Source organism: Euprymna scolopes, chromosome 10 (genome assembly GCF_053919585.1).
Source record: "Euprymna scolopes isolate OS-2025 chromosome 10, ASM5391958v1, whole genome shotgun sequence".
In the NCBI taxonomy this organism is placed as follows: domain Eukaryota; kingdom Metazoa; phylum Mollusca; class Cephalopoda; order Sepiida; family Sepiolidae; genus Euprymna; species Euprymna scolopes.
In genome coordinates, this window is record NC_136491.1 from 1,105,993 (window position 1) to 1,131,913 (window position 25,921).

Below are 25,921 nucleotides of genomic sequence, written 5' to 3' on the forward strand. Positions count from 1 at the left end.
CCTGTAATTGTGGTACCCTTTGCCAGGAAATCTGTCATCACTACTCCGTCCTAGCCCCAGAAGACTGTGAGCATGACTTTGCCAGCGGAGGACTGCACCCTTGCCTTCTTTGGAGGTGGTAAGTCCAAATGCTTCCACTGCGTTGACTGGGCTTTGGTCTTTGGACCATAGTGATGGACCCAGGTTTCATCCTGTGTAATCAGTATTTTGAAAAACTTTGACTCGTCTTCTTGGCTCATCTCCGAATTCATCCTCGAGCACTCGACCCGTTCTCGCTTCTGGAATGGTGTGAGCAACCTGTGAGTCCATCTGGCAGACACCTTATGCATATGCAAATGGTCATCAATGATAGTTTCTACAGTCCCTGTACTAATCTTGACATCTTGGTCTATTTGGCGAATAGTAATGCGCTGATCTTCCAAAATGGCAGCCTCAACTTGATGGACAGATGCCTCATCAATGGCAGAAGGGGGGTGACCAGGTTTGGGAGCTGTTTCCACAGACTTCCAGCCATGTTTGAAGTCACGATGCCAGCGTTTTACAAGGTCATATGATGGGGCATTATCACCACGAGTTTCTTTCATTTCATCAAAAGTCCCCTGTGGTGTGCATCCTTTCAAATATAAAAACCGGATCATTGCTCGACATTCAACAGGCTCCATTTCACACATGACTCCGTTCAAACACCTGTAAAACAGAAACCACAATTAGTTCAGAGCTGTAATTTGCCACATAACCTGTAGGGATATAAATCGGTACTCCTGCAGTATTTTACCCACCGATTTCACGATCTTAGCCGAGCGTTGATCGACATCCGTCGGAAAACGCCGGAACATGGCGAGCGGTACGATACTCTATCAGCCAATCAGGGCGCTTCAAACGAACGCGCAGCAGACGAATAATTTTCATTGAAATTACACACATAGCGTTTCATTTCAGTTATTTTATTGTTTCAAAGTAAAAATACACAGCTTTTCATTTCAGCTATTTAATTTAGCGATAAAAAAAAACAAAACCGGGAGCTGTTGGAAACATATTTATGCGAATTTATGTGGAGACAAAAATTTGGACACAACCCTTTTGTCTCCATAATAAATCAAATCGCGGAAGGCTACCCGGTTTGGGAAGGAGCTTCTTTCCACATCCTCTGAAAACCCTTTGCTCCCTACTTTGCCTCTCTACAGTCAGTAGAAAATCTTCCAGTCGGAACTAAAGATAAACAGTAATTGTTGTGTCCCCCCCCCCCACAAACATTACTGAAAAAAAAAACAAAAAAAAACATTGTTGTTACTGTTTAATAACGTTTTGTTAAAAACAAAACAAAAAAAACAACATTGAAGTGTTTATTACTGTTGCTTACCCCCCCCCCCCCCAAAAAAAAAAAGCTATCGGAAAACAAAATGAACCAAAAAAAAAAAAAATATTCAACAAAATAAATTTATTTTACTTTAAAAAAACTTACGGTAAGTGTTTGTGATTTATTTTATCCAAATTTTTTGTATTAATTTTATCCATTTTGTTGTGTGTGTGTGTAATATCTTTTCCTTGTAATGTTGTTGCTATTCACATACTTTTAGCGTTCTTGCACCGTAGCTCCGAATTCTCGGCTTTCGTCGGCGTTAACGCCGAAAGCGTTCGTCAACGCTCGGCTAAGATCGTGAAATCGGTGGGTAAAATACTGCAGGAGTACCTATAAATCATTGCACATGCATAATTTTAGCTAGATCAGACGACTGGAAGTGAGTCAGGGGCATTACTTATTGCACACTTCTCGTAGCGACACCTTTTTGAAGGTACTGTCTTTCCTTTTGAAAGTTTTGTTGACTTCTCTTGTTGAAATTTTTATATTGACTTTTAAAAAAAAAAGTATTAATATAAGCACAAAAATAGGTTTAGATTTTAACTAATAAAAAAGTCCTTTTAATTATTCATAAAAATTAACATAAGCAACAAATTATATTTTATAATTTTTACTTTGTAAATTATATTGAAGGAATATATTTGTTTCTAATATGTAATAGTGATAATCTCGATCTCAAGAATGGTCAACAATTTTACTCACTCTCTCTGTGCCTAAATCTAAACATAATTTCTGTAAACAAAGTTACTTTCTAGAACTGTCCGCCTGTAGAACTCTGTACCAAGGGCCTGCTTTCCAGCTAATTACAGCATGGGTGTCTTCAAGTCCAATGTAAACAAGTTCTTGTTTAGACATCTCCTTAAATAATCAAATTCTACCCAATTTCACCATTCCCAATCACTATGCTATTATCTTGCTGACCACCTTACACTCAATAGCCCTTATCCTAGAGTGGTCTCCAGGCTTAGATAAGTGGTGATTCCCTTGTAAAAAAAAAACAAAAGAAAAAACTCATTTATAAATAATTTATGATTAAGATAAAACATAACTGAGAAGGATTTCTGTACTTTGAACCAAGGACAGAATGTAAAGACAGTTTTTAGTAAAAATCTGAAAATCAGTAGGAAATGAAAAATATCCGAGATTGGAAATAGTTGAAAATGTCCAATTTTTAAAGCCGTAACTGAGTTTCAAGTATTTTTTTTTTCTGTATTTTATTCATAGGTGAAAAAAACAAATTAATTGTAATTTTTCCCACCTCCCTGACATTTCTTAGATTTTCAATATCATCAACCAACAACGTCTATTTAGAAATATTTATTCACAGACAAGATGTTATAACTGCATAAATGCTTATGGAAATAAGTATAAAGAAAAATAAAACTTGGCTATGTTAGAATTGACTAATGATCGTAAATTAATTGGAATCACATGAAAAAAATAGACATTGGTTTATTCATACTTTGAAACAACAAATCATAAAAAATATTTCTTGTTGGTAGCAGACAAAATGAAAATTTGGAAAAGGTATTTTATTTTTTCTTATACGCAACAACTATCATTGATATCCAGCCACAAAATTTCTGTGAATTGATATTTGATACAAAAAAAAATTTCTATTATATAAAGAACACTTATCTTTATGTCCAGCTAAAACTCTAAAAGTACAAAACAAATACCCATAAAGTTGGATTGTGCTGATCAGCATTACCCCGGATGAAAAAATATCTAAAACTTACAACAAAAAAAAAAAATTTTGTTTTTTATAAACTGGCACAGATATCTTTACGGATGAGATTTGTTTTCCATCTACTAACTAAAGGGAAGGAACTCTTTAAGGTGTCAGTCTGTATGTGCGTGTCCAGAGAGATGAATGAAGGTGTGAGAAGAGACAGAAATTGAAGATTTAATAGAAATATGTTAGTTTTGCCCCAGGCAATGCTGGGTATCTCTGCTAGTCTATATATAAATACAAAGCAAAAATGGCGCGCACGTTTTTGTATGTCCAAGAAAGGCTTTTTTCGGGGGGAAGGGGGGGGGTCTCGAGAAGGTTACTATTTTTTTTTACAACTTTTTACATACCCCCTAGATCATAATATCTACGATTTGCAAATGGACCTCGTGTCTACATTTATTTTGAATTCACGCTATTCTGTCCTTTCGTGTGCTTGTTGGTCTTTTAAGTATAAAGCGAAACTCACAGATGCTAAGCCATCAGCGGCATTTTGTGACCACTCCAACAAAGATCAGTGTAGTACCTGTTTCTTAGAGACCATAGGACAACTAATCTATTTGGCTGATTTTTCCATTTAAGTCATTGATAACTGTCTCACAGGTCTATTTCCTCTTTTCTACCTTTTGGGTTGATCTATGAGAGAGGAGTATGTTTGATATAAATTATCTCCCCCCCCCCTCCCTTTGCTGTTTAGTCACTGAAACAACAACTAATTTTGACTAGACTAGTTTCATGACCTGCAATTGTCTCCCCATCACCAGACTAGGTTTGTGGAGGTGATTCCTCTGCTCGTTTATTATCACATGCCCATATTAATCCCTAAGTTCACCTTTTTTCATATCCCCAATTCATTAATAATTTGTGACATGTGTTAAACATTTTGTAGAAATTACTTATGAACAGAACTAAAAATCAGGCTTATAATAATAAACTTTCTTCTGTTTTGAGTTTACCTCTTTTATCTAGTTATAAAATGATTAAGTGACTGATGAATAGTTTATAGTTGTCTTAATTAATAATACATGTTATAAATTTATCATTTTTCTTTTTTTTTTTTACAGCATGAGATGTACATCCGGGCCTTTAATATCCTCTCAGAATTCCCCATCGTAAGTTGAAAAACATTTTCCTTGTTTGTAATGGAGAATATCAGATGCTGGAAAACTTATTACATTATCTCGTTTCGGCAAAAAAATGAGATATTTTCCTTAAGGAATACCTCATGTTAATGTTGAGTTTGTTTTTTTTGTGTGTAGAGTCCCTTACTATGAGGTGGTCAACCATTGGTTAATTTAGTCACATGTTTGACATAATCTCTCTTTCGCCTATTCTTTAGTCCTTGAGTTAGTTTATTTCTCTGAATTAAAGGGGAGATAACTTTTTATAAATTGGATTTGTAAAAATTACTCTTGTTAATTCTAGTAAATAAACAAATTATTTACAGTATAAAATATCGAAGAAAAAATAATTCAAAGTGTATTTTTAAGATAAAATCTTTCTCTCCTTCATAAATTCCTTGTTAAACAAGTTCATGTTTTTTTTTTTGTTTTTTTTTAAGTATTAAATTGTTCAATATGTGAAACGGGCATTAACACAAATGTATCATATCATATATGAGAACGTAATGACAGAAGGATGCAAAAAGCAGGCCTCTTTCCATCATGTTTCACTTGTAACCAGATCTATAGTCTTTTCAGCTTCTGCGTTGCTTGTAAATCTCTCCTGATTGGTTTGGCTTCCAGTTTTTTTTTTTTTTTTCCATCAGAAGAACTTGATTAATTTTTCTTTATAAAACCTGTAGGTTAATTAATAACCTTTGTTAGTTAATTATGAATTGAATATGAATGTATATATATATATATATATATATACACACGTTTCAAGTCTGTAGACCAAAACTTGATATAATAGTTTGGTAGACAACATTCTTCAGACACAGACTATATATATATATATATATATATATATATATATATATATATAATCTACATCGAAGACTTGTCTTATAATTTGATTGAGAGCAAAGATGAAGATGTAGTTTCCAAAAACAAGTGTGTATAATAAGATTATACACATTTTACACCATAGGACAAATACGATGATGCTGTAAATTAAATAGTATTTATATCATATGGTAGAAATTATGGTGGCTTTTTTTCATTTGTTTGTTTCAATGTTTATTAACAAAAATAACTAAGATTATTTACCCAATTAAATTTTTATTTGCTAAGATTGTATTTTCATGTCTGCCTTTAGATATTAATTCTAATCTTTTTAATTTATTTCTATTAACTATTTTTGTTTTAAACATATCTGCAGTTGTTGTTGCTGTCACTTATCTGAAATATAGTGTTAGGATGTAAATAAAGTAAATTAGGGTTATACACACAATCATATTTTGCAACATTATATTTCATTTTGCAAACGTTCTACTAATCTGTTGGCCACTTGGAATAAAAACTGACAAATCCTCCCCCAAAATATTTTCATATCATTTTAGAGAGATATATTTAAATAATTTTTTTTCCACTTTTAGATCCATAATTTTGAAGATGATCAGAATTACTGTGTGACGCTACGAAAACTTTTGGATGATCATAAAGATGTTGTTTCACTTTTGGCTGAAGGATTTTGTGAATCTCGAAAACATATTAAGGTAAGAAAATTGTGTTAAGCATGCATGAGATGACCTCGGTTAGATGTAGAACAGTTGAGGTAGCAGTCTCAGTTTACAGAGGAGGTCTAGTAGAAGACTGGAGTAAGTGATAAGGATCGATTTAATCGACTATTTAAACAACCTATCTCTTGATGTAGAACTCAACAAGCGCATTGGAAAGGCGTCCCCCACTCTTGCAAAATTGACAATTCTCTTGTGGGAAAATAAACAGTTCATCTCCACAAAATTGAATGTTTACATGGTCTGTGTCATCATCACTCTTCTGTACAGCAGCAAAGCATGGACAACCTATGGCCACCAAGAACAGAAACTGAACACCTTTCACATGCATAATCTGCGGAAAATTTTTTAAATTTATTGAAGGAACAAAGTTACAATGATGTGCTAGCAAGGGGTAGTATCCCCTCTATGTTCACCCTCCTTCGCCAAAGACCCCTTCGCTGGATAGGCCATGTACACTGCATGGACAATGAGTGAATCCCAAAAGACATTCTCCACGGTGAACTCACTACTGGCGAAAGGAATATTGGTCATCCTTATCTCTGCTATGTCGACGTGTGCAAACACAACATGAAAGCACGTGATATTGACCCTACCAGCTGGGAGCCCAAACATCTGGAGACAAACGGTAACCAAAGGCTTGACCACTAGCAAAAAGTCCATGACAGAACGGCTGGAGGCCAAAAGACTGTTCAGGAAGACCAGTCAACAAAATTCAACATGCCACCAACACGACGTACCGACCTTCATCTGTGACGTCTGCAATCAACAATGTAGATCGAAGATATGCTTATTCAACAACAGAAGACAGTGTTCAACCATCTCTGCAGGTGCAACCCCATAGTCTCTTAAACTGACGGATGCCAACAACAATTTAAAGACACTAATTCAGCATTAAGTAAAAATATGATATTATGAGCATAGTAAAAAGGGTCAGGGGTTGTCATTAATCCCGAGCAACATCAGGTCTTCCTGCTAGTATTTGATAATGTATACCTCTGACCCAACAGCTTGTCTTATTTTTATTTAAAAATAATGATGGATATTTTGGTTACATGTGGATATGAAAACATTCTAAAATTGTGCATTTATTCATAATAAATTGTTTGTGGCATGATGTAAATAGGTAGTGACAACTATAATATCATGAGCAATTTGTATTTAATAGTATTATCATGAGCAATTTGTATTTAATAGTATTATCATGAGCAATTTGTATTTAATAGTATTATCCTAAGCAATTTGTATTTAATAGTATTATCCTAAGCAGTTTGTATTGTGTTTTGTGTTATATTTGTAGGATGACTCTTTAATCAAAATATTTCTGGACAAAACTCTGACATCTCGACTGGGTATTCGATTATTGGCTGAGCATCATTTGGCTATGCACGAAGAGAAGGTAAGAAATTTACATATTTAAATACAAGTTTTTTAATTTCTATTCTCTGTTTTTTAAAACCTAATTTCTATATTCTGCTTATAAATTAAAAAAATTACATGCATTACTGTCATCGCTTTTCAATTTATCTGTAATAAAGTTACTTTGAAAAATACTAAAATAGTTTTACAAACAGTGCTAATACTTGAGTCAGCTGCTGTTGATTGATGCTAATATTTGCTTACTGAATAATTTTCTTTGGTATTACAAAGGAATAAATATAGAAATGAAGACAGACACACACACACACATATATATGTGTACGCATGTGTTACATAGCTCTTATTCTGTTCGGTTCGATGGAATATAGTCAGTAACAAGAAAGTTCCCTAGAATTCATTGCGAATGACAGTGAAACATATGGGATAGGATATCTTATTCTGAAGACACAGGTAAACAATGAACACATGTGAAAATAATTGAGACAACACTTAGACAGTATCATTATTAAAATTAATAAGAGGTATGCAAAACTAAAAGGAAGAAAAACAAAAGATAAATCAAGTTACTGAGCAGGAGACCTTATTTTACTAATCAATTTCACCAAGATAAATTCATCATATTGACACAACAGGTTCATTAAAAATTACTTGCCAACGAGAGAAAGAAAGAAAAGGAGGGGATAAACTCAGTTCCTCCCTTCCTTTTTTTATATATGTGGGTTTTTTTTTTTTTTTTTTAACTGTTCATACTTTCTTTTAGTCACATTATTTGTGCTTACAAGTTATCTGTTTTTTCCAGGATATATTTTCACAGCTTAAAAATGTCTTGTTTATTTCTTATTCTCTCTTTATTTTTTACTCTTTCATATTTTTCATTCATCTTATTTAAAAAAAAAAAAAACACAGCAGAAAATTTGCTGTTTCATTCCTCGGTCTGTCATCTGACGCAGCATCAGATCATACCGGAGATTTGCCGACTTCTTCAGCATATATACACATCACTTCTGTCATTTTCAAATGCCTTTCTAATAGTCTTCCGATTTTTCTTTCTTATTGTATATCGCAGCCCCAAAGGCACAGCTAAGGTTTGCTGCCCATTACCCGTGTCTTGTCTGCCAACTTGCTAATAATCCACTTTTTCTCCTTCCTTTTTGTCTTCTCCCTTCCTTTTCTTGTAATAGACAGTTAATTCATCCTCTCCCTCTCTTTGCTCTAGTGTATCCTCTATGCATGCATGCAAACCAAGGTATCTTTGCTTTCTCCTTTAAGTAGCAATACACATGAAAAAATTGAAATAGCTTAAAATATTTCAATATTGGTATACATAGAAAGAGCTTGATGAGCCAAGAAAGAATTTTTTTAAATTTTAAAAATCTGATTAAAATTAAAGAAGTTATGATTATTTTTGTGCCTCACACGTTTGAATATTTTCCCCTCTTTAAGACCATATGCGTTTCGTCACATTTTTTACACTACTTTTTCAGTAAAAATGTCATATCTTTGTTAAAACACAAGACTAAGCAATGAAATTTACCGTATAAGTGTATTTTTGTACAAGGAATCAGAATATGCAACTGAAAATCTCCCAATGTTCATGGTTTCCAAATAATCTGCAGTAAATGTGCATAAATATGCTGCAATTCCTTAAAAATGCCATGTATCCATAAACAGAAAAGAAGTTGGAGAACTCAAAGTTGAATTGTAATGTGCTTTATGTACAAAAAACTTGAATCTAAACATAGGACCATTTAAAAATGAATATATTGCAATATTTCTTTGGTATTATTGCAGATTAACACCTTCTGTTTAACCCCACCTAACTCCTTCTGACCACCCCTCCAAAATGTGATTCTACCTTTTTAGGCAATTATGTATGAAATGCCATGAAAAACTTTAATGAAAGATAAACAAATTATTTTAGAATTTAATGTAAAATAATTCCCCATTACAGGTCATTCTAGCGTTTTAGGGCAGTTAACTGGGTTTTTTATGGGAGATAAATCCTGTATGCTTTTTGTTTTATTTTTTTTCTAAGACCATTGTGTGGTTGTAAGAGGGTTTCTATGCAATGAGAATATGGGGAGGGTTGCCATTCGGACTTTGAATTAATTGTAGGGCTAAGGAAAATTATGTGTGAACATACTGAAGACTTGACAGAAACAAAAACAATATTAGAGGGGGGGGCGGTTAGTTTCAGAAAAATTTAATGTAAAATAATTCACCATTTCCAGGCCATTCATGCATTTTAGGACAGTTAATCAATTTATTTTTATGTCCATTTTTCTTTAAGGAAGGATCTATTTTTTGTTTGTTTGTTTGTTTGAGACGCTTGTATTTGGCTTACAGAGGTATTTTGTGGGGGGGGGGCTTGCCACTCGAATTTAGTGTTATTGTTTGGGTTAAAGAGTGTTTTAGAAAGTTATATATATGTGTGTGTGTGTATTCGACAGATAAATAAGTCAGCAAATGTTATATTTAGTTTTAATTTAATAAGAAACTGCATTACGAAATTTTGAAGAAAATTCCATAAATTTGTTGATTTCTATTTTCGAGGTTGAAGGCCGTTTATACTCATCTGGAGCAGATGGTAAAAATACCTTTCGCTTAATAAGTAGAAAAAAAATAACGGGGTTTGTATTACTGTACACACAGATTTGAAAAAGTTATCAAAAAGCAAATACATAACAAATAAATGTTATCAAAGGCAAGATAAGTTACTTTTCTACCTAACTGGATATGTTTTTAGTGTTTTTATTTAGTGTAACATGTTTATTCAGCTCAAAAAACATACAGTGCTTACCAATGTGTTGGAAAGTTAAAAATGGCAGCCGACTATCTCTTTCACACGGTAAGTTTGGGAAAATGAGTTAAAAAGTAAAAAACTAGACAAAATACTGTTAAAAACCTGCCGAATATATATCCGCCTATGTCACGGTAACATATACTGAGCGAGTTTCTAACAGTATTGTCTGTTTTTTTTTTATTTATAACTCATTTTCCCAAACTTACTGCCTCAAAGAGAGAGTCTGCCACCATTTTAAATTTTCAAATACATTGGTAAACACTGTTTATCGAGCTGAATAAACATGTTATATTAAATATAAACACTAAAAACATATCCAGTTAGGTAGAAAAGTAACTTATCTTGCCTTTGATAACATTTATTTGTTATATATTTGTTTTTTGACAACTTTTCAAAATCTATGTGTATAGTAATACAAACGAGATTTTCATACATCTTTTGATTTTGAAAAAACATTTGTGACTGTTCGCAGTAAAACATTGTTTTAATCGCTGTTCAAAACTAATGCAATGAATAAAAGTGCATGCAAGCTATATATCTACAAAAGTTTATTGTTTTTTTTTTAACCATGTTTTTAAATCCGATCAGAAATGTGAGAAATTATAGTGGATTCATAATGCTGAATTCGTTGGGATTGTTATTATACATTCTGAAAACTGAATAGTTCTAAACTAATGTTATTCTGATAACAAAATAGCTCTAATTAAACATATCAGAACATTTATATTCATATGTTCATGTTTTTCTTAATTTGTTCGTGAATAAAAATTAAAGAACGCGTGTTGTTTATACTGTGCTATGACTAATACTACAGCTGCTGCTGCTAATACTAACTTAATTTGACCAAACTCAAGAAATAGAAACATTTTTTTTTTCAAGTAGGTCCTTTTAAATTATTATCAATTACTGCGGTCCTACTCAACATAGAATAATACTTTTAATTGATAAAGATAGTAAAAAGAATGATTTACTTACTAGTGGGTGTCCGATGAAATTTTTTTCAAAATGTTCGATACTCGTCATATTAAAGTCTTATTTTTAACACAACAAAAAAAGAAATGATCAAAAATATTTCTGACACTTCACAGTATTAAGATTAACACCTCTTCTGATTGGTTCCCAAATTTCATGATTAAATTCTTCATACAATCATGGTACGGGCCTTTAGAAAACGGGGTCATTACAAAACCTTACCTAAAATGCCATTTTATGACGTTCACATTTTTATCACTTTATTTGCTTAAAACTCTTAAAATATATAATGTACATTCATATTTATTAATTCATTTGAAAGTATATTCATTTCCGAACAAAACAGTATTTTGAAGTCTTGAAGTGCTTTGGCTTGAAAAATATGGCTATTTTAATAGAACTACATTGAAATCTGTGATTATCCAAAGCATTTTTTTTTCGTCCGTGTGTATTACTACTTTAAGCGGCTGTTCATACTCCCTTTCCCTTTACAGATCCTCTCTCTCTCTCTCTCTCTATTGCCATTCTTTTCGACAATAAGCAAAAACAAACAAATCTCTCTCTTCATGTTATGTTTTCAATCCACTAGAAAACACCGGAAAGTATTATAATGATTGATTATTATGATTGATAAAAGTAGAATGTCAGAAGAATGTTATCAAAGTGAAATAAATATTTATATTAGTTTCAGAATTGTAACTTGATGGATGAAATGTGATTCTGATTATTTTTTCATCAATAATGTATCGGGACAATTTTAGGAATTTAGGATAAACAAAATACATTTTGGAACAACAGGTGATGTGTTTTGATGCTACATACTGACGTCAGAAAAGAAAGTGAGTTTTAGAATACATGTAGAAAATAGATTGGACAATCTGTAACTGAGAGTTGTTGGGTAGATGGAAGAATGGCAGTTATGGAAGCACTGGACTGGGTAATTGAACATATGTAGTTTTGGAGAAGAAAATGGCGTGCCACCTCGAAACCAACAGGTCACAACCACAATAAATGTAAATATAAAACAACTTAGTTGTTTGTATTTTTCATGAGATGTGACTACATTTCAGGAGCATGTCAGAACAGATGAAAATAGTTGTGATTCAAGGTATGTTGTTTTCTTTTTCAACACAAATGTAAAAGATGTTCATCCATCCTTCTGTCTATAAACTGTTCAGTATGTCCACACGTACAAATACCCATTATACATACATATCAACAAGAGAAATATGTTGCAAGATGTCACACACATTAAATAGATGACACGTTAACAAGATGAAGGCTCTCTATGTACAAGCCACATATATACACTCATTATACACCCCGGTATACAACATTTGTATACAAATCTTTGTTGACAACAATTACATGCTAAAAGAAATAAAAGAAAATATTGACTATTCTTTGTTCGGCTTTAAAAATCAGTTTTAAAATCAAAATATCAAATAAAATACGTAATCCAATTATGTGATTACAATATGGATGGATTGTGAAATGTAAGAAAAACAAAAATTATAAACCGTACTTTCTACCATTTGGATTACAGAACCACTATCAACAATTTCCCACACTCTTTATCTGTGCCTACACCTAAATGTAGATTCCATGAACAGGGCTTCTTTCTTAGAACTGTTTGCCTGTAGAACTCTATTCCATTTGCCTGCTTTCCAGCTGACTACAATCTGATTGTCTTCAAGTCCAATGTGAACAAGTTCTTATTGAACCGTCCTCCTAAGTAATCAAAGTTACAAAACTCCGGCTAATGTTTACTATGCTACAATCACAATGACTGATGTATATCCATTAACCCTTATCTTCGAGTGAAGTCTGGGCCTTGATAAGTGAAGACCACCATGTAAAAAAAACAAAACAAAAAAACTAATACATTTAAATTTTTGCTTACCACTCAACCTATCATTGGATTTTGCTGTTCCTACCTTCTTCAAATGTTGGTTTCACATGGAATATCATTCTAAAAAAAAAAAAAAAAAAAAAAAAAAATTACCCCTCTCTCATTTCAAAGTTTTCATCTTATATGCTGATCAGCAAAATTATAGTCAGCCTATTACTGCTTATTTTGCTAACTATTTTTTCCTTTAGAATAAGAGCCATTTTTTTTTTTACAACTCTGTAGAGTAAGGAAATTTTCATCTTGTATCCCATGTATGGAATAATAAATGTTGGAAATTCCAACTTTCTTTACATTATATAAATTTTTTTTTTCCCATTTTATATCCAATGCTTTATCCCAAACATTGAGCATTTTCATCTGATTAGGATTGTTCTATAAATAGTAATTTTAACATTAATATTTATATATCCACTTCAAGTTTCCTAAATCATTAATTTTGTAAATTTTAATTTCTGAACTAATCTCTCTCTCTCTATATATATAAGCAAACATTATTAAATGCAACAGTGATATTTTGCTTTATGATTCTTTTATTTTTTCGATTTTCCGTATAATCTTTTTTATATCAAAATCGAAAATATTAATGAAGGTTCCAGAATTGTTACTGTTACAAGCGCTTTCAATTCGTCTATGAATCATCTTCAGGTGTTGAGGAAATAAAAGTGAGAAGGAGCGAAAATGGAAATTAAAAAGTGCAAAGTAAAATATACATCAAATCACGTTAAGTGATGGTAAGTTAAAATATATAAAGTCGATAAGAAATTAGAATATAGTCAACAAGTTCGTAGGCACTATTGGCAAAGTTTGTCCATTACACGCTACGCAACACATTTTAACACATTGCTGCTTTTCAATATTATTTATAGTAACGTTATGAGTTCTAATGTATGATGCTTCAAGAATTTTTAATTTTTTAAGATTTTCACGTTGTATAATTTTTATTGGCGACAAAGATTTTTCTAAGATTGGAGGGAGGACAGTTGTGTTCTTTTATTAAATGTTAATATATAGCACTAATATTGTTTAAATGCATGGTGATTCGCCGAGACAACGGTGTCATTGTATGCCCAATGTATTATTCTTGTATATAATTTTTTCTTTTTACAGGCAAATCATGTTGGAATTATCAATGTAAATTATTCACCACAGAAACATATTGAGAAAAAAGCAGAATTTGTGAGGTAAGTCTATTTTTGTACATTTTTTTTTTTCATTATGATTTTTTGTTTCTCCAGCTTTTCATTGTTTTTAATGTCCCCTAAAAGTGATTTATCTTAGATTTGAATGTATTTGTGATATTTTATTATTTGAAAGATTAAGAAAGGTATGATTAAAAATAATTCTGTGGTGTTTAACAATATGTAAATGCACACGTGTGTGCACACACTTTCATTTAAAAAAAAAAAAAACTTTCAATTCTTTAATTTTGCTACAAACGCGTGACATGTCACAACAAAAATGCAAATCACCAAATTCAGAAAATAAAACATTCTTTTTCATAGTAAGAGCAAAAAAACAATTACAACAACCAACAAAAATTATATTTTTGAAATACAATATTTAGGTAGAAAAATATACCGGTATAAAGAAAAATATACTGGTATAAAGAAGGTAGCAAAGACTTTCTCTCTCTTCATCGTCCTCTCATTCTCCTCACATCATTAAGGCCATCCTTATTTCATTATTTATATAATTCCAACATACTATATTAAAAAAAAAACAAACTATTTCCTTACTCTCACTTACATTGGCATCCACAAAAATATTCTAACAATAAATGAATATCAAAATGCTTTATTTTCAAGAATGTCCTCTCTATTAATTTCAATTATTCCTCTGAATACTTTAATAAGTAAATGCACACCTGATGATATTCTTAATAGTGTCTTTGACTAACAATTATGGTTGGCATAAGTAAATTCTCCTTGAACATTAAGTAAGTCTTATGTATTTATAAATTTTTTTTATATATAATTTATTAAAAAAAAAAAAAAAGAATCCAATTATTTTTTTTTATTAGATAAACTGGAACATGCTTTAACCTTTATCTTAGTAACTCTAATTTGTTACTAGTTTAATAATATCTTCAATTAACAACATTAATGACCTTTTGGTTAAAACACAAATATACATATTTAGAACAGGAAAATGATGTAGTCTCAATGAAACCGTTTCACATAATGGATAGCCGGGATTAAATGGGTCACGCATAAAAAACTAACTAAAAGAAAAAACCAAACAGATTTATTTGGATATTTTATGCATGGCCCAACATTGCTTATTGGTAGGGTGGATTAGAGAGAGCTTAAAAGATACATATTATGGTTAATTTGTGTCCCTAAACAAAAGGATAACATTTTCTTATGGATCCCTGTCATATTAAAGAATGTAAATGGTGTTTAACTGTAAATGGGATGTCAAGTTTAATTTACATGATTTTACATATTGGACTTTTAATTTCATTGTTTGAAAAAATAAGTGTCAAATGAATTGTACATTGACATTTCATATAAAAAAAAGAAAAATACTTCATAATTTATAAACTACTAGCGGGGGTACCCGGCGTTGCCCGAGTGTTTGTTTCCGGGACGGGGGGGGGGGGGGGGGGGGTTTTAAAAAATGTTATGGTAGGTAAGTAGGAAGGATCAAACCCGAAGTCATGAGTAAAAGTAGGAAAATAAAGTGTGAAAAAAAAACAAAAACATCTGCAACGTTAACAGTTCGGCCACCAAGAAAAGTCCATTCCAGTTGTTAAGGAAAAAAAAAAAAAAAACGACTACGGTAGGTCGGCGCGAACGTGAAAATATAATGTGAATTGTCCAGCACGCTAACCACTACGCCACAGAGCACTGCAGCTTAGTTTAGTGATTTTAAATAACTTCACATGAAAGAACTACGAAGCCAAACCGGTGTTCTCTTCTCAACTGTTCCTTGTGAACGATCCCCAAACGGTGTTAAGTGGTGGCAGGGGGAGGAGGAATTTATTAGAGAGAAAATATTTTACCACTTCCATTGATCTTAACCGATTTTGGCCGTGACTTCTCAGCAGAAAAAGTATAGAAATCTAAGGTTATCGAGGAATTTGAGAAATAATAAGCCTATAACACACCTCAGATATTGTTCTGCCGTTTGTGCATATTATATTTGCATGAAATATCTTGATTTTTAATCCTATTAATGTCAAAATCAGACGGGGAAAAAATGAGTTCATTTTATTTATATAGAAGATTACTTAAGAGAATGTATATGCTTGCTTGTAATTATTTTCAATTGATACTACACTATTGTTATTAAAGCTGACAATTTTTGTTATTGTTATACTTTTTTTTTTTTTTACAATTAAATTAGTGATGACTTTACAAAAAACTTTTTGAATGAGTTGTATTTTGATGTTTTCTGTTTGTATTGTCAGTAAACAAATATTATTTGTTGTAATTTTAAAATTATACAGAATCTGATTCAGATGTAATCATTATTGTCCCCCCCCCCCTGACAAAAGGAGGGTGGACCTGTAAATTCATCCTTATCCATTTATCTATCTGCACTTTTTTCAATAACTACGCTTTGAAATCTTTTGAAATTTTGCACAAACATTAAACATGTTTATACTTCATGATAACTCCTGGGTGTGCCCCAGGGGCTAATAAAAACACTCCATTTTTGGGACTATTTTACCATATTTGTCCAAAATTTTCTGTATATGTCTATTTAGCAGTTTTGCATGGTGCTGAACTCAAATTTAAATATGTTAAGAGCCTTGAGGAATTTTGAGGCTAATTGGAGGGAGGGGGTGATGGACTTAGGCATTTCTTTTTTACGTGGTGCAGAACTCAAATTTACATATGTTAAGGCCTAAAACTGCATTTTCACCAGGATTTGACGTCCCCTGGGGACTTTTGGGGCTAAATGGGGGGGGGGCTGAACTTAATCATTTTTTTATGCCTCGTTCACTGTGCATTCACGGGGGACCATGCATACTTCACTTATATTTTTTTGAATGTGGTATTTTTGGAAAATGATGCTTCGGCAGAGTAAATGCTGAATTATAATGGAGATGAGTAGTTACTCCTCCAATATGTGATATTTGCTCTCATGAAGAAGACCCTAATAAAATGTTGCTTGCCACATATACATGAAATGTTTTTATTTTTTTATTTTGTTAAATATATTTCTAAAAAAAAGTCTTTATAGAATACAGTAAAGAAATTATTACGACATTTGGGTATAAAAATCAAAATCAAATCATTATATGATAGTTTTAGCAAATACAAAGGGTACTAATAGTATTTGTTCTGAGGTTGCACTTTGTCTATTTTGTCCTATGTCAATGAAGAAGTTCTTATAAACCGAGGCAAGTTTTATTTTTGTTTCAATGCAATCTCCTTTGTTTTTGAACTAAATCTTTCCCCACATCAAAAAACGACTTTGTGCCTAACTTTGCCCTCGTGAGAAGACAAGTAAATAGGAACAAAGGATAAATGTTATCGATATCTTAAGTTTGCAACCGAAACACACCAAACGCAGATAAAGACATTAATTTTTAACTTTGGTCATAATTTTCGGTTGACGGTTGGGATAAAAAATAAACAAAACTTTCTCTTCATTAATACTAACAACAGTACAAAGAAAAAACTACAATAAAACAATTTTGTTATAATTTTTACGTTAAATAAAATTTAATTAAATCTTTTAAAGTATTTACTTTTGTATGGTGACCATTAATTGGAATTGTTGACAAAATCTTAGAAATGGTACTTTCTATTTTATATAATATATTTATATTTTAAATTTGCTTAGGAACGTGTGCCTGGCCAAATATGGTGCTGCTCCAAATGTCCGAATGAATGGCCATTTGAATGTAACCTTTCCTTATATTGCTCCACCATTGGAATACATTATGGGTGAAATTCTAAAGAATTCTATGAGGTAAATATACTAAGTATACCAGAAAATTCTCATCTTTTTCTCAACTTATTTCTTTCCACTTTCAAATGTACACATGACATAAAAAATATTTTATTAAATTCATTTTTATCTCTCTCCCAGAAGGCCAACATTCTTAACAGAATACATTCATTTAAGTTTTATAATATTTTCATCGTGACTATTATGTCTAAATATTATCAAACTGAACTTTTGAGATGAGCCGTTTAGGCGTTTCATCGTTTGATTAATATAAAATTTTTCTGGTTTATTATTTACTGATTCATGTTATTAATTTCTACTTTTATTTATTTCTGTTCCTTTAGCATGTACTTTTCAGGTGTGTAGAGTCTGAGTCAGGTTTCGAAAGGAGTCAGTCCAATTTTTACGAATGTTAGAAAAATGAGTCAGATTTTTTTAATCTAATCCTGATTTATCAATGAATATTGGAAGACTTTAAACATCTGAGTCGGATATTTAAAAATTTTAGTAATCAGAGTTGGAATCTTAGGAATCCTAATCTGAGCTAATATATTCTAACCCTGCAACCATGATAATTTATACATTAGTTGTTCATCTATATAATAATAATGTTATACTTTTGTTTTTTTATTTACAAACTCCTAAGGTTTTGGAGATAGACACTCCTCCCTTACTAAATATATTCTGAAACTACATTATTACTCTGTCAGCGTTTGTGCCAGACATCTATAAAAACAAAAACCAACTGCAATGCTTTATCTTAAAAGAAAATAGAAATGGTGATTATATTCAAAATATTGAGCAGGACTGAGCACTTATTTCCTGAGAATGCCAGGTGTGCCCCAAGGGGCTTAAAGATGATAAATTTACAAAAATTACTTTTAACAAATGTTTCTGTATTTATACTCCAAGTCTAGGGTTCTACTCTACAAATTCAACGTGATAAAATTTATAATATGATGTTATGGGCTGAAAGCAGGAGGACATCAGTTTCAAATTATGCTGAATCTTCCTGCCAGTCCAGAATTGAAAGGCAACAGTCTTGCGTTTCAGTGTTAAGTGTTAAGTTGCCAAATATGTGAATTGCGAAGACACTACGTTTAAATTTAGCACCTGTAAAGCTTATTTGTCCATCATTTTAACGTACTTGGATAAATCTAAAACATACTTAATCATTTGTTGACATCTATGCTGATGACACGACCATCTATGGCAACACATCAAAGGCCGTAAATGACAAAAGTTCTCTCTGATTCTCTCTCCTCTTATCTTGAGCGCATGGTACAGTGGGGGAAGAGGTGGCTGGTTACCCTTAATGCATCTAAAACCAAGCTCCTATCTTTACATCATCAATGCTCTGATCCCCATCTGGTATCAATTGAAATGGATGGCTCTCGTCTAGTGGAGGCCCCATGTTTTGATAAGTTTTGACCTTTACTCCTGATCTGAAATGGAATATGTACATCAAGTCTGTTGCCAAGGTCACTGGGAAAATGGTAGGATCCTTCTACCGCTCCAGAAGATATCTCGTTACTGATGCAATTCTCTATCTATATAAAAGCCAAGTACGTCCAAAGATGGAATACTACTGCCACATCTGGGCAGGAGCTGCTAAAAACAGCCTATCCTGCCTTGACAGAGTACAAAATAGACTTCGTGGCTTAGTGGGGGATGCCCTTTTTTCTTCCCTGCAACCTCTCTCCCACAGAAGAGATGTTGCAAGCCTATCTTTGTTTTATCGTTATTTCCATGGCAAGTGCTCGTCTGAGCTCCAATCTCTGGTCCTCCCTCGCCAATCTTTCATGATAAATACCTTTCTAACTGAAACCACTGTCAATAATTTTCCCCACTCTTTATCTGTGCCTAAATCAAAACGTAGATTCCATACACAAAGCTTTCTTAGAGCTGCATGCTTGTGGAACTCTCTACCACTTGCCTGTTTCCCACCTGACTTCAAATTGGATGTCTTCAAGTCTAACATAAACAAATTCCTGATGAACCGCCCCCTTAAGTAATGACACTTTATCAAATCTCCAATACTAAAGAATACTACGATACTATCCCATTGATACTGTACACGCAATAACCCTTATCCCCGAGTGGCTTTCAGGCCTTACTAAGTGGTGACCACCATGTAAAAAAAAAAAAAAATGTACCATATGTAACTTTTATCCTAGAGGCAAGTGGACATGAACCTTAAACTTTGATCTTCATTATCTAAAAATACTTTTTTTTTTTTTTTTTTTTTAATTATTCCTAATAATTTCTCTTATGGCATTTACAAAAATTTCATGTTTGGACTCTTCTTAGTTTTCTAATGAAATAATCTCAATATCTCAATTTAAAATGGTGGAATTGGGCATCTTACATTATCCCAAATTTTGATATTTCACAAATGTTGTATAAAAAAAAGAAAAGCTCTTTAAATGCTGAATGTTTACATAAGTACCTTTGAAATCAATTTATTTCTGTTTGTGATTAAATGGTGATCGGATTAAAAAAAATGTTCACGCGTCATTGATATAACACAGAATTTATTATGAATAAACTTTTTTGCATTTAAAGTGACTTGTAGAATGAATGCAAGTTATTTAATTAGTAATGCCCATTGACCATAAAAAAACACTTTGGATATTTCCAGATTTAAAATAGCCATATTTTAAAAACCAAAACACTTTAAGTCCCCAAGGTACAACCATTTTGTTCAGAAATGAATATCCTGCCACATGCTTTAATAAGTAATGATAAAAATGTTATGGCCATTTTACATCAGATTGTTTTTTTTTTTAACTCTATCCCTATAAGAAATTTCACCATGTAATTTGGAAAACAATCAGAAAAACCGTAAATCTCAATTATTGTCCTGGGGAGGGGGGAGGGGGTTACAAACAAACTGGTCCATTCGTTTTTTTTTTTTTTTTGTCATAAAAATAAAACTTCAACATGACATGTTTTGGACATCTTTTTCTAAATCTTTTTTTGTACCCCAAGTACTAAGTAAATAATTGTTTTTATTTGTATGTGTTAAAATAATTATTCTATGTTGAGTTCTCTTTTGGTGCCATCCATTTTTAAACAAGGTCTCCCCCATAATTTAAAATGTTTTTTAGCAAAAGTAAAAAATTTGACTAGTAGCACTCATAATTATAATCTAAGTAGCAGTTTCTGTCGGCTGTTAGTTTGTAATCGAGTTTTGTAAACTACATTTATTTAAAAAAAAAATTGTTTAAAATGAATGCAATTTGTGATTCTTTTATAAAATTTCCTTCAAGAAATATTAGTTTTCAAATTTCGATATGTATTTCAATTTTCGAACTTTAATTGTAGTAATAAATGACTTTATAGCTGTCAATTAAAAAAAAAAAATGAATTCTATTCTTTTAGACAATTATGTGTGAATATCCTAAAAAGAAATTGTACTAAAATACTAGAATGGCCTGGAAATGGATTATTTTACACTAAATTTACATGTGAAACTAATCCCTCACTTTTCTGAAATTTTCAGATGAAGATTATTTGCTTTATTTGGATTCATCAGAGTCTTCTTGAGTGATTTTTCACAACATTTCAGTCGATGTAACCTTCTTCAGGTCTATATTGTTGAACTCGAGAATTTGGACAGAATTTAGAATGGAACCCTGTATTTACTTCACAGAGGTAGCATGCTCTTGTTTCATCAGCCATGACTGATTAGAAGTCTGAAGTAATTTGCAATTGTATTTTTCGGTCACCCATACTGAGAATTAAACTGTCAACCTACAGAAGAATATCACTTTTACAGTTTATATTTCAATTTGCAAAGTGTCCCTATTTTGCATTCTTTTTATGAAAAAATTCAGAATTTATACATTTTTTTTTTTTTTTTTCTCCAAGTTATTATTTTGCAATTACTTTTTTGTTTTATTTTTGTTTAGCAAAATTGCACAAAACTTGAAGATTATATTATTTCTTCGTAGGGCAACAGTGGAAAGTCATTTGGACAATTTGAATCATTTGCCAGACATTGTTATTACAATTTCGAACAATGATACAGATTTTGTGATTCGGTAAGTTGTAGCAAATACTTGGAATAAGTTTTTAATTTTGAACTTGCTGTTAATTTATTTATTTCTTAGCAAGGCAACTTTGCATTGCCTGGGAGTTTGAATAAGAATATAGTTAAAAAAAAAAAAAAATTGTGTTTATAACATGTTTACCTAAATTAATCTCTTTCTCTCTCTCTCTCTAATCCATGCATAACATTTGAAACTGCTTCAATATAATAAGGGAAAATCAGAAGCAGTTAACTGTTTGTCCCCCCCCCCCTACTGTCAGTATTGTTACTAGCAAGAATGGAGGAAAAGCATTTTTCCATGAAAAAATGTACTCCTTTGATCTGTGTTGATCCAAAACAAATAGATGTTACTGTGTTTTATTTTAATGATTACCTCCTCTGAATTATAACAAATTCAAATATCTAAGGTTTGTAAGTGTAACTTGTGAATTTTTTAAAGTTAAACCCTAACACCCACACACATGGAGAGAAGAAAACTTTATTTTATATACAAAGGATGTTCCAAAAGTAATGCCTCCTATTTTTTAATTCCGCCCAAATTGTTCAGAAGGAATGCAAATTGCATTGTTATGATGACTGAACTTATGCATTCATGACCTAAAAGTCTCATCTCCATGTTGCAGATATTGATAGTGTGCAACTCTAAGAAAGCAACCCCTATCATGGATGCATGTCACAAGCAGAAATGCCTCATTGAATTCTTCCATGCAGAAAAAATTGAACCGATCAACATTTACTGGCACCTGTTGAACACTTACGAAGCTGATACAATTGATGTCAGCAGTTGAGTTTGTTGATTTCAGAGTAGCAACAGAAATGTGAGTGACAAAGCGCACTCTTGACTTTTATGATCAAGACATCAAGAAGCTAGCAAAAGTGCATTGAGAATGGTGGTGACTATGTAGTAAAATAATTTCTGATGTGCTTATTTAATGGTACTACCCCCATCTTCATAGCTCTTCAACATTCAACTTTTTGAGTTAAAAAAAATAGGAAGACTTACATTTCGAATAACCCTGGTAGTAGATTAATTCACTTCTTTCGTGCTTAATGCATTTGGTGAGCAAATGAGTCTGTGTAGATTGAATTATTATTAAATGTGTCTATGCAGTTTTGGAATATAGAAAATCCACAAAGATAAAATAAAATTTGAATAGGATACAAAGTTAGTAATTGTCTGTATTTTTGAGATGAGTTGTTTTCATTGATTGAGATTGTCGGACTGACTTCCTCATCTTGGTTGTTATTGTCACAACGTTTCGGCCGTTTTGCCCTCCGGCCTTCGTCAGGTGAACGGTTTGTTAGGAGTCTCGAACCCAACCCTTTATTATTATTACGGGGGTACCGTGTTCGGACTCCAGCTAGGCTTTGGGACATAGTTGCTGATTCTCTGTTTTTCAATGTTACTTTTTTTTCACTGCCTTCGTTCAGGATTGAACTCAGCACCTTTGGGTAACTGTAAACTTTGATACAACGTCTAGGACCACTCGGCCATATGTCACTAGGACAATTCTTAGTTGGTTTTTGTTAATGTTAAAACCTATGTTGTTATTCAAGGTTTTCTCTCTCTATCAGAGGTGTCCAAATTGCATTCAGCTCTATGCTTGGTTTGCTCAGTAGGTTGTTATGTCCGAGCATGTGAGCTGTTTCTTTAAGTTTTCTCACTTTCCAGTGGGTCTCTCTGTTTATTATTTTTACTTCATCCCATAGGGGGCGATGATCCCCCCTCTCCATCCAGACATGGTTCGCTATACCCGATTTTTCTGTCTCCCCTTTAGTTACCGCTTTTCGGTGTTCTTCCACCCTTACTTTAAGGGGGCGGCATGTTTCACCCTTGTAAACCTTTCTGCAACTGCATGGGATGGAGTATATGCAGTTTTTGGTCATGTTCTCATCCATGCGGGGCTTCACTTGTACCAGGTGTCGTCTGAGTGTTGACTCGCTTTTGAATACTGTCCTGATGTTGTAGGGGGCACATATTCTCTGAATCTTTTCGGAGATGCCTCGTATGTATGGTAGGCAGACCGTTGGAGGTTTTTGGGTTTCATTCTCCTCTCTTATACTATTAACACGTCTGGATAGTATGCTATCGGGGTAGTCTCAAAAATACAGACAATTACTATCGAATCGGTACGGACCCGACATTAGGATTGAATGGCGACACCTAGAAAAGCGTCATATGAAACTGGCAAGACTCGCTAACCATCTAACCTTCCTGTACAGATGTAGAGACTTAAAACTCATACCAGCAGGGTTGACATTAAAAACAGCAGTGGATTCCAGGAAGGCACGTAGAGTCGCGGAAAGGGCAGGGCATGCCCTCGTTCGAGAAAGGATCCAACACACCCGCTGGAATAAACAAAAACTAAGGAATGAAATCTCCAACACCTTAACATCGTTCCTTGTCAAAGTGACCCAAGAGGAAGACAGGGTGAGAATCCAATCAGATCTGGATAAATCGTACAGACAAGAATATGAGAAGGTCAAAGGACGCCAAATCAAGAAGCTCACAAAGCTCAAAGACCAGAGGATTGTAACATCAAAACACCGCTCACCTGTGAAAGCGGTCATCAACCTCAGCAGCCGCCAACTGAGTCACTCAGAGGAAGCAGTACTAAATAAAGGTCTCAACTTCGCAACAACAACCAAACGCGTTCCATTCTTAGATATCATAACACACATGGAAGATATAGCCCTGAGAATCCCATCAACCCAAGGTGATGAAATAAGATGGAAAGTGAGACAAGTACTCGAGAAAGCCAAGCCTCCTAAATCAAACATCTCTCGGGAAGATAGGCTGGCTATAAGAAACCTACAGGGTGACAGCAGTATAATAATTCTGCCAGCAGACAAAGGCAATGCTACTGTGGTGATGGACATGTCGGAATACTCTGAAAAAATGGCAGGCCTTATCGCAGATGGTAGCTACGGTAAAATAAAGAAGGACCCAACTTTGAAAACCGAAAGAAAGCTGTTACAAATCCTTACGAAAAACAAGGAACACATCGCTCCGATGAGATATAGACAGCTGGTCCAGCATTACAGTAAGCTACCACATATGTACGGTCTCCCCAAGATACACAGACGGTATTCCACTCAGACCCATAGTGAGCTGCCGAGGCTCAGCATGCCACCCACTGAGCAGGTACCTTGTGGATATAATGAACCCATTAGCAGGCAAGTCAGCAACACATGTAAAGAATTCTGCCCACTTCACGGAACTGATCAAGGGAGCACCCATCAGTACAAACCAAATGGTAAGCCTAGATGTGGTTAGCCTGTTCACTAAAATCCCAACTAGTGAGGCACTAGCAGTAATTCAAGACAAACTAGCTGCGGACCTCTCCATAGAAGAGCGCACATGTGTACCATTGCCAAACTTAATGGAAATGCTGACATTCTGCATAGAAACAACCTACTTCAGAATGGGTACTGACCTATATCGACAAGAGGAGGGACTAGCTATGGGCTCACCATTATCACCAGTGATGGCGAACATATACATGGAATACTTCGAAGACATGGCCTTAGGTTCAGCTCCCTTAAAGCCCACCATGTGGCTAAGATACGTTGATGACACCTTCATACTCTGGCCCCATCAGGAAGACATCCAGGCTCTCCTAGATCATGTGAACTCAATAAGACCATCGATACAGTTCACAATGGAGAAAGAAAAAGATAACCAACTGGCCTTCCTTGATATACTCATATCACGCACAGAGCATGGGTTTAAGACATCCGTATATCGCAAGCCTACCTTCACCGGACAATACCTAAACTTCAACTCCCATCACCCATACAGTATCAAACATGGAATCGCACGCTGCTTACAACATCGAGCAGAGACAATAAGTAGCGACACCATTACATACCACCAAGAAATGGTCAGGTTGAAGAATACCCTCCGTCGTAACAACTACCCCGATAGCATACTATCCACCAGACGTGTTAATAGTATAAGAGAGGAGAATGAAACCCAAAAACCTCCAACGGTCTGCCTACCATACATACGAGGCATCTCCGAAAAGATTCAGAGAATATGTGCCCCCTACAACATCAGGACAGTATTCAAAAGCGAGTCAACACTCAGACGACACCTGGTACGAGTGAAGCCCCGCATGGA

At 33.4% G+C, this 25,921-nt stretch overlaps 1 protein-coding gene across 3 annotated transcripts in view; it reads left to right on the forward strand.

The window, feature by feature from the left end:
* LOC145285783 (branched-chain alpha-ketoacid dehydrogenase kinase-like) overlaps positions 1-25,921 on the forward strand; it is a 53,596-nt gene that overhangs the window by 18,176 nt on the left and 9,499 nt on the right. For all 3 annotated transcript variants that reach the window (XM_080134150.1, XM_080134152.1, XM_080134151.1), the window contains 6 exons: positions 4,157-4,204; positions 5,632-5,751; positions 7,073-7,171; positions 13,947-14,020; positions 17,637-17,765; positions 21,701-21,790. In XM_080134150.1, coding sequence (XP_079990276.1) covers positions 4,157-4,204; positions 5,632-5,751; positions 7,073-7,171; positions 13,947-14,020; positions 17,637-17,765; positions 21,701-21,790 — 560 coding nt within the window. The remainder of the gene's footprint in view (positions 1-4,156; positions 4,205-5,631; positions 5,752-7,072; positions 7,172-13,946; positions 14,021-17,636; positions 17,766-21,700; positions 21,791-25,921) is intronic.